General features: G+C 39.2%; 1 protein-coding gene across 1 annotated transcript in view; it reads left to right on the top strand.

Moving 5' to 3' along the window:
- The window catches only part of LOC110053235 (uncharacterized), a 47430-nt gene that overhangs the window by 24969 nt on the left and 4076 nt on the right, over window positions 1–18385 (top strand). Inside the window, exons 8-20 of the mRNA XM_089275671.1 lie at window positions 11–82; window positions 1838–1912; window positions 2902–2973; window positions 4075–4140; window positions 5398–5469; window positions 6106–6177; window positions 7511–7582; window positions 7783–7854; window positions 11025–11096; window positions 12733–12804; window positions 13394–13465; window positions 16590–16646; window positions 17998–18197. Of these exons, the coding sequence (XP_089131797.1) occupies window positions 11–82; window positions 1838–1912; window positions 2902–2973; window positions 4075–4140; window positions 5398–5469; window positions 6106–6177; window positions 7511–7582; window positions 7783–7854; window positions 11025–11096; window positions 12733–12804; window positions 13394–13465; window positions 16590–16646; window positions 17998–18197 (1046 nt within the window). The remainder of the gene's footprint in view (window positions 1–10; window positions 83–1837; window positions 1913–2901; window positions 2974–4074; window positions 4141–5397; window positions 5470–6105; window positions 6178–7510; window positions 7583–7782; window positions 7855–11024; window positions 11097–12732; window positions 12805–13393; window positions 13466–16589; window positions 16647–17997; window positions 18198–18385) is intronic.

The following is an 18385-nucleotide window of genomic DNA, read 5'->3' as shown; positions in this document are numbered from 1 at the left end:
ATTTTGTTAGATACATGGCCACATGTGGTCTCCAGCACATTGAGACTAGAAGCTTCAGAGCGATGAACAAATTGAAGGAAATGTAAGTTTAACTTCAATACACTTCTTTCTCAGTCCCGGTCGATTAAAGCAAAATAATTCTTTTTGGAGTATTGAATTAAGAAGATATGGAAAAACATTTAAAAGAAAAAATTAACGCTAAAACATGACGTTTCGTTGACTCCTTAACTCCTAAGCTAGTATATATCTGAACTGAACGATCTGCATTTAATAATGGCGACAAGATATGACGCTGAAACGTCATATTATAGTAAAATTCTCTGTGCCAACTGTTCCTTGAATTATGTCTGTGAAACTGGTAGATCCGTTTTTACGAGGAAAAAAGAACATAAAACGAAAGTTAATATTCATTCACATTATTTGTTTCATCATTTGGTTTCATCGGCCCTGAAAAGCCCCATTGGGGGAGTGGTCAATTAAGATATGTTATGTTATGTTATGTTATGTTATGTTATGTTGTTATGTTATGTTATGTTATGTTATGTTATGTTATGCTTTGTTATGTTACGTTACGTTACGTTACGTTACGTTATGTTATGTTATGTTATGTTATGCTTTGTTATGTTATGTTACGTTACGTTACGTTACGTTACGTTATGTCATGTTATGTTATGTTATGTTATGTTATGTTATGTTATGTTATGTTAAAACAGCGGCTTGAGGTTCCAGGTTTGCAAATCATGCATGACCCCATGTCATTGGTTTTAGTAACGCCCCTCTCATCGGCAAAGGCGATTTCTGAATCATAAAGTATTTTTGGAACCTTGGCACACCATGGCGACTCACAATACGGACAAAGACTCTTTCCTCTCCGAGGACAAAAAAGCACTCTTCTTAACAAAAATTTCTCCTATTGTATTTTATTTATGTTAGATTCAGCTGTTTAACGCCGCTTTCATCCTGTAGTTTAGGCAGTCGAAAGCTTGTAGTTTTAAAACATTCTTAGCAATTAAGAGGTTTTAATTTTGGTGGCCGCCTGATAGGAGTTCACCGCTCGGGTTGGTGTACCTTGAATATTTTTCATCATTGGGTTAATTTCTAAGTGAACATGGAGTCATTTCAAGACAATCATGATAAACGTGTATTTTAATGTTTCTATCACTCGTCATCTTCCATCGGCAGACTCTTATCTGCTATTGCCTTTTCCAAAACATTAATTTAAGTGTATGAAATTTTGGGTGGCCGTTTTAAGGGTTAAAGACATTAGACAAACCATTATCAGGACGACCAAAGGGCGGCCCCGGCCTCTTAATAGAGGTGGCCGTGGCCGCTTAATAGAGGTGGTCAATTAATCGTGGTTTTATTTACAGTACTTTACTGATAATAATTTCAGGACTTTGATAACTGGCCACTTGACCCTTTCGCCACGGGAGAGCAATTGTGTGCTTGTGACGTTCCAGTTTGAATCAAATCTGGCCGATTTTGACGAATTCGAACTTTTCGGAGCAAAATATTCGTCAAGATTTTTTACTTTTTTCAACTTTTTCGTTTTCTCCTTTCAAAATATCGTTTGTCAAAGCTACCACTTCCTTAGTGGGTGTTGATACGATTTTTTGGACTGATACAAAGATCAATGGCTTTCAAATGGTATATCATACTTTGGTATAGAGGGTCTATTAATTACATTGAAAAAAGACCAGGCAATTAAGGGCTGAAAGGATTAATAAGGGGTGGCTCAATAGGTGGTCGCTCAATAGAGGTTCGACTGTAATAGTCTGGTTAGCGTTTGAAAAAAAATCCTTGATTGTTAATTGCCATCTTCACTCATACCTTGCAGTGACCTCTTCTCCAACATGCTGTCGTATATAGAACCAGGAACCTTTGAAGGTCCATCTGAGAGTCTCCTTAGTTTGTAAGTTTTCATTTCACGATGTTTTTTGTTAATTTAGTTAATTTTCGGAGTTGGGGCGGGGTGGGGGGGCAATGCTTAGCACAATAGAATATGAACTGCGCGGTCTGGCTTCAGGCGGTTGCCACGATCACCGAGTTGTGTTCTTGGTAAAGATCTTTTACTCTTGCCGACTTTTGTTTCTCGTTTCCCTTTACCGGGACTAAAAAAGGGTTGAGGCGAACAGTCAAGATCATCTCTCAAAATGCAGACAGGCAAACCTGTCGGCTAGGATCCACCGAAGAGTAGAGGCGGTATTCAAAGTCGCTTTTTATGCTTGCCGCTTTAGCCTCTGTGTAATTCTATGAATTTCCAGGTAATTATTACATTTCTTCACGGTAATTGCTTATATTGTGACTCATGATGACATCCAATCTGTGTACAAATATTTTCCTACCATCATAGATATTTCGTAATGAGAAATAATTGGAAACCTACTTGCAGTCAACCTGATGAAGTTTTTGGTGGTGGATTAGGTTGCATTGCTAGCTAACTGAAATGAAGTTGATTGATTTATTTTCATCATAAGGTCTCGCTGTTTGAGTCATGTTCATCAAAGCCCTCATTCCGCCGGTTCTGCAGACCTTTTTCCATTTTTATGATATTTAAAATACTAAACTAGTGAGCATCACTCCGGGAACTGAAGTTGCAAGACTTGTTTATTCTCTGACGTCTCTCGTCTATCGTAGACTTCTACAAAGACTTTTGGAAACATGCACTAAGACAGCCCCACTCCCCCCACCGCCTAACAAACAAAATCAGGCATTTCACCTCTTTTCGTGAAACCGACCAAACCTTTGTGGTTGGTGTTTTTCGAAATAACCGTTAGCGTGGATTAAATACAGGCGTTTAGTGTAAATACGTTGAAGTATAAACAAGGTTTACCATTTCATTTCGCAGAGCGTTGCTGACCAGTTTTTGAGTTAAGTTTTTTTTTTTCAAATGTCTTACAGGTTTCTTCATTACAATGTTCTGGTAACAATAGCTGATGGAACATTTCACCGTTTTAGTCGACTCACTGATTTGTAAGTGTCGTCTTTTAAACAAATGGCTGACGCTCGCGAAAACTTGAACGGCCTAACATACATGTATAGTGTTAAAACTTTTCTTCTTTCGTTTGCTTTTCAACCGCTTTTTTAAAGCAATTTTTGATTTGCACAGCAACTGTATTAATAATATATCCGGGCCATTCATTTTGATTAAAACCTTACTGATTATCTAGACAATTTTTTCCAGTGACAAAGCTTGACCCCTTTGACGCGGTTTAGCATTTAAGGTATCATGGTAGGTAAATTTTTACGAAAAATATATATATATTTTTTTCCCGTTCAAATTGAGAAGACTGAGATAAATATTTTGCAGAAGGAATGGGAAAAAAAGATAAAGATAAAAACTATTTTTGAGTCTCATTAACTCATTACGGCGCGTTGACACCTCTCACCAAAATTCACCGCCATTTGTCACGTTTAATGTGAATTGCGATGTGCTAGATCGTTTACGCGCGTCTTCCTACGGAATTGGCTGAAAATCAGCAGCTTTATTCCAGGATACCTCCTTCGAAAAAATATGTCGGCCCTGATGGCCTTTGTTCAATTTCGCTTCCGTTTCAAAGTTATGGCCTTTTTAGTAGAAGGAAACGTCCGCATTGAAAATATCAAACTATGCGAGGGTTTAGAAAAAAAACAAACAAACCAAATGGTGATGTGTGAGAAAACATTTCCGATTTTAATCGCGCTGCTCCAATAATTCACGCGCGGAAACGAACCAGTTTAAGCGAAGCAGTGTTTCTGGGTATTTCTTTTAATATCAGTGCGACAATAACTTTTTTGAAAATTTCAAAAATATGATTGTATTTTATAACTATTAGATTTCAGAAAATGTATAGGTTGATGGTTTTTTTTTTTTTTTAAAGCGCCAGCGTAAGAGCGCTATATTCAAACACTGTCAATCCACCTACCATGATACCTTAAAAGTTGGTAAATTGAAGTTAAAGTACAGTAATTATACCTCATTGGAACACACGACAAAACGCAAATGCTACAAATTAACACATAGCTGGGTTATCTATAATTTAACAATTTCTCATCTGCAGTAGCATTGTGTTCTAAATGATATTTTTATTCCAGGCGACTGAGTTATAACAGGTTGACAACTCTCCCGGATTTGACTGGACCTACAGAGATTACAAATCTGTAAGTTAAAATTAATTAAGACTTTATGCCACGTTATCTGTTGTTTAGTGGGTTATCATTTTATCCCCTACTGAATTATTGTCTGATCGCACGACTACTACTCGAAAATATGGTCCTCTTCAACGTCTCTTAGATAATCAAGCGATGGGTATTTCCACATACACCCTCAGAATAGCCCCTAAGTGGCTTTGAGCGGATTGTTGAATACATAAACATCGGGCACACCTACTCCTCTCTTCTTTTCTTTCGCTGATCAATGTTGTCTTCTTTAAAGTCAGGGTTCTTGTTGCTCCAGATAAAATTTTCTTAGTTGCATAAAATTTGCTTATTAAAACTTTATATTAATCCCAAGGAATAGCGATAACAATGAAAAAAAAAAATTTATAGAGCCAGGAATTTTACTATATTGATTTTCCCGTGCATCGTCAAGTATCTGGAGGACAGTACGTTAAAGTGCTGTTATACTATCTTAAATTCTTAGTTCTTGCTACAAGAAATATTCTGGTAATTTGTTATAGACCAAATACTGACTGAGTGCTTTCCCATCATCCTCAGGCCAGCGTATGCCTAAAGGTCGCATAGGTTATGTTCTTGATTTAACCTAACCATAATTCCTCCGTTTTGGACCTGTTCAGCTCAAACCCTGAATAGATAGATTTAACTTTTAAAACAGATCATCTCTAACAAAGCAAGTAATGTCAGTACAGTATTTGTATGGCGTGGCTCAATCATTCCACCTACTGAGGAAGGGCTGAGTCCGAAACCTTTAGTTTACCCGAGAATATTTGACACTTTTAAGAGCCTTTTGAGCCTTTTATCTAATTTATCGGTAGTGTCACGCATCTTATGAGTTTTTTGCTCATTCCTACTGAATGTCATCAGTCAATTTAAATTATTTGAAGTTTAGTAAAAGTCCCTTTATGGAAACATTACTACCAATACCGCATGCCCGAAGCTCCACGCCAATAACAAAATGAATCCAGAAAGCCGGCTTCCCTGTCTAACTTAACGTCCCAAGGAATAATGGTGTTGCGAGGCCATTGTTAGTACCACAACTTATTAGTGCTTTCTAAAAGGTTTTAATCCATTTTACTAACACATCCTCAAACCAATAATTTCTAATGCCTTACATGAAAACAAACATTCAATTTACATTTATTTTACTCTTATGGAGGCGTAACTTCAGTTATTAAAATCTCTTCACCAAAGGTAATTTCATTCCTTCAACGTAAATAAATATATTGTTCTCTCTTTCAGTGAACTGAAATATAACCAAATCAAGGATATATCTCCGCTCCATAGTTCTGCGATAAATCAAGTGTTTAAAATGTAAGAAAAATTAAATGCTTTTTTATTACTCTCTGACTGTAACTATTTAACTATTTTATGTATTATTACCTCTATTTTATAATCGTTGGGACACTTGCAAACTGATTGGCTCTCAGGAGTGCGATTTATCCACGAAGCGCACTATATTTTTCTCTAAATTAATCGCATCTGTTTTTTTCTCTTTAGCTCGCAAAATGAGAGGCAAATGCATTTCCGGTTCTGCTTTTTTAACAACCCGACTACTGGATCTATAAAATATTGGAACTGGCCAAAATCCTGTATTTTACATGTATATGTGATAAAATTGTGTGATTTAAAAATGGATGTGATAAAGTGGCCATTGAACTTTGTGTGGTACAATTTTGGTCTGAAATCATGCGATTTCATACCGCGCAATCATGTGCTGTGGCCTCGTTCAATTTGGAAATCACGCGTATATGATTTCAGACCAAATGACACTCCACTCAGTTCAATTACCATTATAAATTAGTCGCACGATTGAAATATTATAACCCTTTAAAATTATTTCACTGTTCCATAGAAGCATTTAATGGGATTGTTTCTTGATGAACTTGATGCATCTAACCGTTTACTTATTATTAGCTTAGTTTGCTATTTCACGACTTTTTTCCACAGAACTATGAGGAGCAATCAGATCGAAGAGTTGCCAGTCAAGATCTTTCAAAACATACCTGTAACGTTCTCTTTGTAAGTTTAACAACAAACTGATTTAACTAGTCAGTCTAGTGTCATTGTGTAGGTGAGGTTAGTTCTGAAAGGGGCCATTGTTGTTGGTTACTGACGTTTCGACATCCAGGAGGAAAACTAATTACTTTTAAAGTTAATTGTATCTAAACATTCTCAAATTAATTAACTGCTGGTCAGCGACTTAATTCATAATGCTGTGCGACAATTCGTCACAGAATAGAGGACAAAAGACCGAAATACTAAAGTACAAAACACTACAATACGGTTTCTTGATCCCTTTCCAAAGGGTTGTCGAAACTAAAAAGAATATAAACTTGTAATTTGTAATCCTAATTGATATAGCTACATTCATTACAGCCTTCTTAAAACCTCGAGAACTGCAAGACTTAACTGACTCAAGAAGAAGGCAGTTCCAAGACTTGGTCGTTTGATAGAAACATAAGCCTAGAAGCATACGCTTCTTGAACATTACCGACACAACTGCCTTTTGCCTCGTGAATGAATATGAGAACACTTTACAAGACAATGTCAACAATTCAAAACGGTAAATCATGGACATCAGATGAAAGAAAACACTTGGTAAAAGTGCAAACGAACCCGAATTTCTCTTCTGAGCCAACAAAACCCTTGCAGCTTTAGACAACAGGTGTTTTCTGAATTATGCCAGACTTAGTGCAGTCCACCCTCATAATTGCTAAGTACTTTCCATTCATTATCGATTTTCAAGTGAACTGCAAAGCGTTCAATTTCTCTTCTGTAATACAGAAGAACCCAGGTAACTCGAACTCGGATGACTCGAATTCCTCCCCCTAACTCGAACCAAGTCCCATTTTCCTTGGATTTAAGCCCACTTTTCAGTCATTTTAACTCGCTTAACTCGAACTCGGATAACTCGAATTCCCCGCTAACTCGAACTAAATTTCGTTTCCCTTGATAAAAATTTACCCCGATAACTCGAGTTCTGGTTCATGTAACTCACCAGGGATGTCATCCCATTAGCTTTTCTTGTCCTGCAATCGGTAAAAACACTCAAAACTAACACAACAGTAATTTGATTTTAATTAGGTCAACCGACCGTTCACATATTTAACAGTCATTTCCCGATCTTATGAGTCAAACTGGATGCGGTGCCTTTAGCTGTCACTGTAAACTGAAGTGCTGAAAAATCAGCAAATTATCAATTGTTAACATGGCAAGTTGGATATTCAATCGACCCCGATAACTCGAACCTCCGCTAACTCGAACTGTTTTTCGTTTCTCTTCAGAGTTCGAGCTACCGTGTTCCACTGTATGACTTTTATTTAAGCCTCATCTTAGTTAATTTTTTTTGCAGGGAATTGTCTATCAATAGGCTAACTTCCATACCAGATAATGCGTTTTCTGCTTGCAAGGATTTAACGCAGTTGTAAGTGAAATGAATTTTGATTCTGTAGTTTGTTTGAAATGAATTCCATAGAGATTGATCAGAGATGAGAACCGCAAAAGTGGAAAGCTTAATTTTGTTTTAGAATTTAATTTATGATACAGACATTGCAGTTAAGGAGTCAATACAATTTAGGTTGCTTGGGGAAAACTAAGTAATGTAGTGTTTTCTTTTTCCTCAAGGTTGCTCAGCTTCAACCTCATCTCACAAATCAGCAATCGCACCTTTACTGGGCTCAAGAATCTACGCATGCTGTAAGTGACTGTTAATTTTGTCAACTTGTACTTAACGAAGTTAACTTAGTGGGTACTGTAAAATTTTTATGAATTCTTTTACCGTTTGGACGCTTCAAGTCAAGTGATCAAATTAAGTGATTACTCGCCTTGATACTAAAATAATGTCGATGTCTTATCTGTCGGTCTGTCTTTCGGTCTGTCCATGTGGCTGTCTGTGTGTATGTTTTTATCCATGCCGCTGAAATACTGAATGTATCACTCGTTGCTTTATGCTACAACAAGAGATTATCAAGGTAAGAGAGTGAATCCCCCATATAGGTCCTCTAACTAAGGAATCCCCCTTGAGTTATTTATAGACATTGTACTCAGTTCTTCCACGGATATTACTCGCGCGTTGCGTGGATGTCTTCCTACAGGATCTGTTTATGTTTCGTTTCGTTTCGTTTCAAAGCAAAGGAATACTTCCAACACTGTGGGTACGTCTTTTTTAGCAGAGCTCCTGCGCGCCGAAGGCGCGCGAGCGAAGCCCCATACCTTAGAAAATTTGGTAACCCATCGATCTGAAAAATTTTGGTTGTCACGTGACTGTCCGTCCGTACGTACGCCCGTCCGTCCGTACCTTGAAAACTAAGAGGAACACATTACTATAGCTTCATCTTTGATTTTGAGCGTCCACGCTATTGTTAATTGACAGCTGTCACAACAAGCTATCCGCTGACAAGTATCACGTGACTATATCGCGGGCTCAGGTTTAGAGCTCATCGAGGTTGCGTGTTTTGTTTTAAAGACAAACAATAGATTGCAAGGCTGATACTACGTGAAAAACGTTTCGAGACACCAACATGACAAGAACCGATAAAGTAGGATCGCAACAGTGGACAGCTGTTTCGCCCTTCTTGGGGTTCGTCAGCACTGTGTAGCGAAGATATGTAACGCCAGCCCAACAGCCAACGCACATAAATTGCAAAATAACGCGTTCAACATATCAATTTCCGTACTTTGAACTCACTTGCGCCCCGAAACACGCGTTGCCATATCACGTCTTGCAGTCTATAGTTTGTCTTCATACAATTTTTGGCTGATCAGATCTCTGGTAGATCCTACGTTGGCAGCGTTTAACGTATGCGGTCCCTTGCAGTTTCTGGTTTCTCATTTTTGTTCTAAAGTTAATCCCTGACCAGTTACTGGTTTACCAGTTGGATCGCGGGCTCAAGTCACGTTATTTCTCTGGGGGAGAAGGAAGGAGTACTCGTAAAGGCAAAATGTCGGCGCAAATTGACCCCTGGTGCGTTGTTGACTTTTCTTCTGACATATTCCTTGTACAATCGTCTCTTGGAAAGTCCCTAATATATTGCGTACGTAATTTCTACAGTCTTGGTTAGGCTTGTTGGGTATAGTTTGTTAAAATTTAACTGGAAAAAATAGCAAAACCACACGCTGAACAATTACGTGCTCAGAATTGATCATTTTTTGAGTTTCTGATCCAACAAAAAATAATCCTCTTTTTACCTGTATCGTCAGTTATTACAATCAGGAGCTCCACTTTTAGGCTTGGCTAAAACTGTATATTACGTTTTGATTACAAGCAAAGGAACTTCGGCTCTCGGTATGTTTTAATACATTTCGAAACTTTAATAGGACTTTAAAAACAAGAGACGGATGTCCCCTGCACAAACAGGAACAACTGAATAATGTACGGCAGAGAAATGAGTAGGCAAACGAGTGCAAAGCAAACAAACGCCCAAACAGTAGCTAGGCAACCGAACAGACGGTCGAAAATGCAGGAAAGATGCCCGCTGCCCAAGTAGCAAAAGCAGTTTAAGCAGCAACGGCAACAACGATTAAAAAACGACTTAATAGCAGAGCCCCATACCCATATAGGAAAGAAAAGGAAACCCATGAGTTGATTTTCTCATGGTTATCATGGCTAGCAGTATTGCTCGTGGGCGCGTACACACGACGACGACGACGGCGGCGGCGGCGGCGGAGTTGCCCAACATGGCGGCCATACTTCAAATAATAGGTTGATAGAGACATGCAGCCTTGGTTAACCGTGTACTTCCGTGATATTGGACATCCATGTTATGATCAAGTGACACCTGTCAAAACAAGGTATCCGCTGACCAGTATCACGTGACAATATCACGGGCTCAAATTTACAGCTTCTCGAGGTCACGTGTTTTTTTTTAAAGTTGACCGCTGACCAAGTGCTGATTATCGATTAGATCGAGGGCTCATATTAGGTTAACTTGTTGGAAGCAGGGCATGATTGTTCGGAAGCCGGTTAACGCTAACCCGGGATTAAACGTTAACCGAATTATAACTTTCTTACAAACAAATGTTTTTTGCTGTTTTGTTTTATGAATATGGTGATTATTAAAACTCAAAACAGGCCAAACAATAAACAGAAAACCTCACCGCAAAGTTACAAAACTCAAATCAAAACTCTACCCTTTCTGGGTTAGCTTAATCGGGCTTTGAACAACCCGGCCCAGGAGCTACGCTTTTAGGCTCGCCTAAATCTATATATTATTCAACCTAAAAATCTCGTGAGAAGTTAGATTCATTCAGTTCGTCTATCCTGTCAGAAATATCCCAAACAGAATATGTAAGACAGCGTCAAAATTCGAAAAGGAAATTTTAAAAATGGGCCATTGTTTAGTTCACGTTCTCTCGAATATGCATAATGTGGCTATTTCACGTTGGTGTTTTGTGACCTTTTGTAAACAAGGGCAAAGAAATGAACAAAGAATTATAACGCACGCTTACACAGCCATTGTATTCGTTGCCGTTAAAGTTTGCTTAATTAAACTCCCTAAAACCGAATAAACAGCCAAATAATGAACAGCCAAACGAGAACAAAACACAACCTGGCCGAAAAAAAGACAACTGAGAGTACAGAAAACATCTCTGCTGTGAAACGAAATCAAAACATATAAAATGACGGTCCCGCCATTTCGTCTCAGGTAGTTCCGAGTAAGTCGATTCGCCTGTCCACGCATCGCGCGAGTAGCATCCTCGGAAGAACTGGGTACAATGTCTAAATATAACTTAAGAGGGTTACCTTGGTTAGAGGACCTAAATGGGGGATTCTCTCTCTTACCTTGATAATCTCTTCGCTACAAGTACTGCAGTAGAATACTAAAATGTTTTCTTTTTTTTACTTCTGTCTCTTGCTTATCTCGTAGGATGATAATGAACAACAATCTGTCAGTAATCCCTGAAGACACTTTTGCTGGTTCCCCATTGTTAGAGCTCCTGTAAGTAATATGACGCATGATGCAGGCAATGCCTTGATCCATTCTAAAGTTCGAGCGCGTATGCAACGTTTGTTGAGCAAATTGTTGTGGACGGGAGGAAGAAACAGTATAATGTTACATTCACATCCTTTAATGTTCCCAACCCATAACCCTTACTATACTATACAAGCACTCAACTAAACCAGAATACACCGTATTCGCAAATGGCGGCCCTCCTAGGGCGAGCGAAGGGTCAAACGCGAAAACGAAGCGTTGTAGGATAATTACAGATGATCGGAGAAGTGACTGGGTTAACATGTTCGTTTTGCTTTGAGAGGATGATATTCCTGGCCTGGCTCATCTCTAGCTGGCAGAAACCCGGCAGAGCTAAAAACTGAAGAGTTATGTTTTTGGCTCAAATGCAGAAACGATTCAGCGAAAGGACTGCGGACAAAAGATCGTCTTGTTAAGCGATAAGCATTAGAATTATTCCAGCGATCGAACGGGAGCTTGGATGTTTATACTGTTTATGCTAGATCGAAGCTTAATGATTCTGCTGAATGATTGTTTCTGCATTTGCGCCAAAAACATAACTCTTCAGTTTTTAGCTCTAGTTTTTAGAAGCTGATCGCCGGAATAATTCAAATGCATACCGCTTAACGAGTTAAGCTTTTGTCCGCAGTCCTTTCGCTGAATCGTTTCTGCATTTGAGCCAAAAAAATAACTCTTCAGTTTTTAGCTCTGCTGGGTTTCCTCTTCAGGGGTTGATAATCCCCCAGGGTAATGCATGAGAGATGGTTATCCTCTCTAGGAGGTGATAATCCCACAGAGTAAGGAAAGGTGAAAAACAGCTCTGTTCTGTGCTAGAGGGGCACCTAAACTGTCGTTCTGCTAGGCTAAGAGTGACGTTATTAGGATCTACTGTACATGTGACAGCTTGCACATTATTGGCTGAACCAGACCATTCGACGTGAGCGGATCACGTGTAGGAAATGACCCATGTCAGGAAGTGAACTAGTTTTATTCTCTTTGGGGGGTCTATGGTTATCACATTAACTTTAATTTATATTGATCTATTAATAAGCTTTTATTTGTGTTTCCGAATTATCAACTGTTGGTCTTTTAACCTACGTCGACATTGCTTACCTTCAGGGGTTGTTAGGTGTCTACAGTACTGCTTGGTCTTGTTCGAAAAAAATTTGCTTGGTCTTCTTAGGCTCGATTTAGACGATACACCAAGCCCGCGCTGATTTTTCCCAGCATGTCGAGCGTAAATCCCATACAACTTTCATCACTGAATATGGTTGTGCCTACAATTGTCCTAGGTTTTTTAAGGCGTATTAAAATGTTTCAACATATTTGCTAATGTGGAAACGTTGTATTGTCTAAACCGACCCTTAGAGACAATTGAAGTATCAACTACCTAAAACGATTTCACAAAAATGTCTGACGTGATCGTCTGAGCGGGAAGAGTCCTAAAAAGGACCGCTGACGGTGACTGTAGTTTCCACAATGAGATATCTTGAGAGTAATCTTGACACTGAAGATTACTTCCGTCTCAGGAATAGATGAAATGTTACAAAAGAGCCATTTCCAGCTCCCTGCATGTCCCAATTGTTCCTGGCTGTTTCCTTGGTTTGATTTGTTTCGTTTTTAGGTTCCTTCATGGAAACGCAATCAAACATATTGATGGTAACGCCTTTCGTGACCTTCGTAACCTTCAAAGATTGTAAGTTTATTACCCAACTGGCAGCGTGAGAGATATCACTGAATCGATATAATTTTCAATTACCCTTCTTGTTAGCAATTCAATTAAGGATACAAAATGACTTTTCTTTATAATCTTGCATCAGTTAATTATAATTCCAAAATATAAGAAAGGAGTTTTACCAGATCTGAAATCCACTGCATTCTGTCCGAAAAAAGGATAGTCGAATTTTTATCTCGTATTTGTTTTATTTTTAAGTTATTATTTGAGTCTTTTCTCCAGTAAGTCAGAACTGACATTTGGAGTAAATCGCGATATTTTCTAGCCTCAAATTAAAATGCTGTTGCATTATTAAGAGTTAAGAAGTATTTGCGCCTTCTACAAATGGTAGTCAAAAGGCGATATCAATAAAAGCAAGCCACATCTAGGAACATATGCATAATATCGGGGAAAATTGAACTGATAGCATTGTAAGGACTGTTGCTTTGTCGTTACGATAGCTCAACAAAATGTACAATTGTGTTTATTGTCGTAGCGCTATGATACAAGTTGTGTATTCAGTAAGCTTGTTACGCTAGACTAGCCACACTAATTGATGTTTTATTTTCAGGACACTCTTTGACAATCCTCTACAATTTCTACCGGTAAAGATATTTGACGAAATGGCATCTAATATTACCTTGTAAGTACAGAAATTACAAAAGTAAATTCCATGCAATGAACAATACAATTGAGTTATTATTTTTCTAATCAGAAGCATATCTTTATTCAGTGTGGTCTTTTTTAATTGATATTTACTATTGTTTTTAAAAGTGCCCAGATCGTACACTGAAGACTTGAGGATTGTAGATAAACTTGCATAGTATTTATTTGTATTGTTGTATTGTACTACGAATGTCCTTGTGCTCTGTAGACAGTTCTCGCACGTGATAATTCCCGTCGGCGAGAAAATTGAAATTAATAAGGCTTTCAGTGCTATTGTGCATGGTTCAAGAACTTAATGCCTTTCAGTAAACACTTAACCTCGTGTCATTAAAAAAGGTAAAGCCTGCATACCAGCCAAGTGGCTCATCAGGCCGGAGATTATCCCGGTTTCAGTACCATGAAGCGACTAGGAGTATTTCTACCCCCCCCCCACCCCCACCCCCCCTGGATGGAATGCCAGTCCATTGCAGGGTTACCCCCCAGCATTAAATTCACCGGTACCCATTGATACACCTGGATGGAGGGAGGCACCGTGAGAGTACAGTGTCTTGCCAGGAGCCATAATCGGGGATGGAGACCGTAAGTCTTGGGATCTGCGCGCACTTATGATATGGGACAATTTTTCTATTTTTAGAACAAATTGCGCCATCCTGACGTCATATATCCGCGCGGATCCACGCACATGTCGGGGGTTCTCGCGTGGATGTTGCCACGTTGCATGGTCAAATGGTGAGAGTTGAGAGATTCTCTTGCGTATTTTTCACAGCGATGGCAGGGAACAAGGCAGGGACTAAGAACCAGGGCGCTTATATGTAGTTTTATGCTCTGAGCCAACCGAAAAGGTAGGTTTTTCAGGGTCGAAAGCAAGACTTCAATCTCGCGTTGGGAATGAATAATAAGATCTGCTCGCGCCAGTTGTAAGCTTACGCGTATGATTTTGCGTTTGTTCTGACTTAAGAATATAGCAAGAAAACTCTCTACTCTGGTATCGAGTTAACTTGTGAGTTTCTTGGACAATGCTTAATCATAACCAAAACCTGTTTTGATGGTTTCTTATTGTTTCTGTTTGTTTGGCGAGTTTGCAAACGTTTTTGAAAGGAAAGTCTGACGCGTATAATTAGCTCATTTGCATAGTGCAGCTCGTGCACTTTCAAGTCCGAGTCGGTGTTTTCAATTGTCAATAAATCTTGACGAAGATTTCTTTCGTTATATCTTTTCCGCTGAGATGCTGTAACAAATTTCACGAACGCAAAAAAGGCTACTAACATCATGTGTGTTTCTACAACATAAGCATAGTGAAGTTTTACATTGCGAAAATGAAAATAGACAAGGAGTTTTGATATTTTAAACTCGATCAACAAAATCGAAATCGTTATTCCAAGTTGATTAAAGAAAGCGTCATCGTAACTTTGCTGATTATTTCTGCTTTATTCGCATATTCTCAGCTTAGCTTTTAATATGCTCTCAAACATTTATCAATCTTAAACATAGTGAAAAACTATAGAGTTATTGTTTGAGTTCGATGTACCTTTTCACCCGAAAGTGCGGCGGAAGTACAATTTTAACATAACTAAAGCAAAGCGCGCGCTCTGATTGGTTAATTTAGCGTCTACTATTTGCCCATGGGTGTATGCTGCTGACGTGTGTGCTAATGTTTACAAAGCAAATCTTTTGACAGACATTGTTTCCAAAGTAATGGCCGACGTTCTTTTGCCAGAAATGCGAAACTGTCTTCACATTTGTGTGAAGATGAAACTTTATCGAGTTACTGGTGTGCAGTCGGTTGTCATGAATGAATTTTCGCGCGCTTGTTTTCTCTTGTCATGTAAGACTACACGAACATTTTTTGGTGATGTAGCTCAATAAAAGGACTTCTGTTGTTCCAATGTCTCAATGTTATGTTATAAAACAAATGGTAAACGCCATAGCGTGCACTATTGAGTTATGGATGCACTTGGGAGGTTTGCTAAGCACTCAAGAAGCTAGAGTCGCACTCGGCTATCGCCTCGTGCGACTCTTACGCTTCTTTCGCGCTTAGCAACCTCCCGCGTGCATCCATAACTCAATAGTACACGCTATGGCGTTTACCATTTGTTAATTTGTCATGTTCACTGACTGTACAAAACACGCATCGGTATGCGCTCTCATTCATCGACAACAGAGAGTTTACTGGATTTTTACAAGAATAAAACTAAGCAGTATCTACGGATGTAAAGTTATTGGGCCTTGATGAAACATCAAGCGTTGCTTACAATTCAGGCGAAACTCAAACTAGCAATTATTTTGTTTTACTTTTCGGTCGCGGTAGACTGGCAAATTCCTCGCAAACGTGTGGCAAGAAGAGCTAGGAAACTATGAAGTCCTGAAGCTCTGCTATATCTAAATATATCCAGCTAGGTTTTTGCTGTGTAATGGAAAAGCTGTTAATCTTCAACATATGTGAAATTTAAAGTGGAGTAATATACAGCTCATGTAAAAGAAGCATCCGTCGGAACACAACTTGGTCAGCGATATATATCTAAGCTTAAAGCGGAACATGCCTAAATTCGACACTGTCTTACTTCACTAAAACTGGAGCAGCTTACGACGAAAATACTTAAGCAAAATTCCAACAGACTTAAACGCATCGAGTTGTGGGCCAAAAACATGAAACATTTCGAGAATTTCGGACGCCATTTACCCCGCGCGACATCCGCAGAAATCCTCGCAGCATGTACGCGCGTGAGCCGCAGGTGATGGCGCAATTTGTTCTAAAAATAGAATTATTGTCCCATATCATGGGAACAACGCCAATACTAGAAATGGCGCGCGCTTATGGTCTCCGTCCCCGATTATGGCTCCAGGTCTTGCCCAAGAACACAACACAATGTCCCCGGCCGGGGCTCGAACCCAGACCGCTCGCTTCGGAGTCGAGCGCACTAACCGTCAGGTCACCACACCTCCCACCTCGTGTCATTGGTCATTGAAAATTTGGATGGTGTTCCTCTCTGCTAACTTAAATCCTCAAGGGTATCACGACGTTCCCTCTGCGACGTTCCGCGACGGCAAAGTATTGCTGAGCTCGCCGTACAGCTCAAATGACATTACGTGTTAAATTGCAGGGCTATATCATGTAAGAACCTCCAGATGCTTCCTCCAGGAATATACACTGCTTTTATGTAAGTAGCAAACAAAATAATAAACACAAAATTAATTTGTCAATGTTTACTCGGTTTTCGCATACCTTGCTGTTTTTTTCAATTAACCATATGAGTAACTCAGATATTCGCCATGTACCGTCCCCCGGGGGTGGGAGGGGGTACTTCCTTATATGGGCTATATAGGTATGTGCGACCCCAAAGGGTATGGTTTTTCGGCCGTTTTGGTCATAAATAGGGTATGGATTTTGGCTCTTTTGGTTAGTAAGGGGGTATGGCTTGGTCTTGAAATAAGTTTGTCTTGAAATAAGTATGTTTGTTAGAAGAAGCTACTTTTTGATCATCATCGATAAGACCATCAAAAAAGCCCTTCATAAATTATGTTTAGAGCAACTGTACCAGCCGCAACGGCCATAAATTGAGTATCGAATTTTTGGTCAGGTCAGAAATAGGATAGGGAAAATCGCAGATTTTGGTCATAGGTAGGCTAAAGGTTTTGGGAAGCGGGCCGCAGCTGAAATAGAACCTCCACTGAGATTTTTGTGAAACTTTGCCTATTAATTGTTTATATTATAGGAACTTAAATTTTTAAATAAAAATGAGGGGTCCCCATGTTCGTTTAGGAGCAACAGCACCTTCTTTATACCCAATAAATCCTTATAACAGCACCATGACGGTAGTCACGATTGCTTGCTAAATTCACAATTCTGGCGATTGTTTTTTGTTCTACACTGAGAATTGGTCCATATTTATTTTACACAGAAAAATTTATTACTCAATTCAAAACAACAGAAAAAAATGATAGCTCACCATACTCGTTTGCGAGAAAATGACGATTTTTCTCTATGGCGAGGTCCAGCCGTAAAGAAAAGTCGCCATTTTTTATTGCGCGCGCGCTAATCACGCGTGAAATTATACGCACCAGGGATGAGCAATGCAACACTGGGGAATGACCTTAAAGCGATAAAGCACATGGTATTCGAACACGAACGACGAGGCGCGCTGCAGCATTCTGAGCTACAAGAACAGCGTCGAATGAAACGGACTAAAAAGTAAAGGAACACTTGTTGAGGATAAGCCTCGACAGAAATGATCTCTTTCATCTTAATCTGATTAGTTTTACTTTAGTGAGATGCGCCCGTCATTCCTGCGTTCGGTTCTGTTATATAATAGTTTATTTCTTCCGCACTGGTAATCAGTAAGCGTTTGAGCCACTTCATTCTGGTCTCTGATAATTCTGTCATTTTCTTTGAAAACAATACCGCCGCTGTCGTTACACTTTCGAATTACAGTACATCAAACCAGCTCTTTTTTTTTTCAGATTTTCTTGAAGTGTTTTAAATATCTTAGATGTTTCTTTTCTTTTCTTCAGGAAGTGTGCTCCGTCGGTGTCTTTCCATATACGCCTGTACGATGACCAAGCTGATTATACGGATGGTCTTCGTAATTCAGGCTTCATATGTACTAAATGCGGATCCATTCCCAAACCTCACCATAAATGCTTTGACTGCGGGTTTTGCATGCCTGGTACCTATAGCAACCGAGCCACTTCTTGTTTGAAATGTCCAGCAGGTAACTGTGCGTTCTATGTCGAAAAATGGGGCCACGAACACAAATATGCGTGTAGCCTTGTAAATGATGGCGTCAGACTAGCTTATTTCACCCTATGCCCCTCTTTGAAAGAACAAGCATGAAAGTGTTTTTGAATAAGCTTTCGAAAGCCTCAAAGATAAAAAGTATAACCTGATGAAATATGCATG

This window comes from Orbicella faveolata, unplaced genomic scaffold (assembly GCF_042242905.1).
Source record: "Orbicella faveolata isolate gen_17 unplaced genomic scaffold, um_ofav_v1 contig_37, whole genome shotgun sequence".
Classification (NCBI taxonomy): domain Eukaryota; kingdom Metazoa; phylum Cnidaria; class Anthozoa; order Scleractinia; family Merulinidae; genus Orbicella; species Orbicella faveolata.
This window is presented reverse-complemented; position numbering and strand designations above follow the sequence as displayed.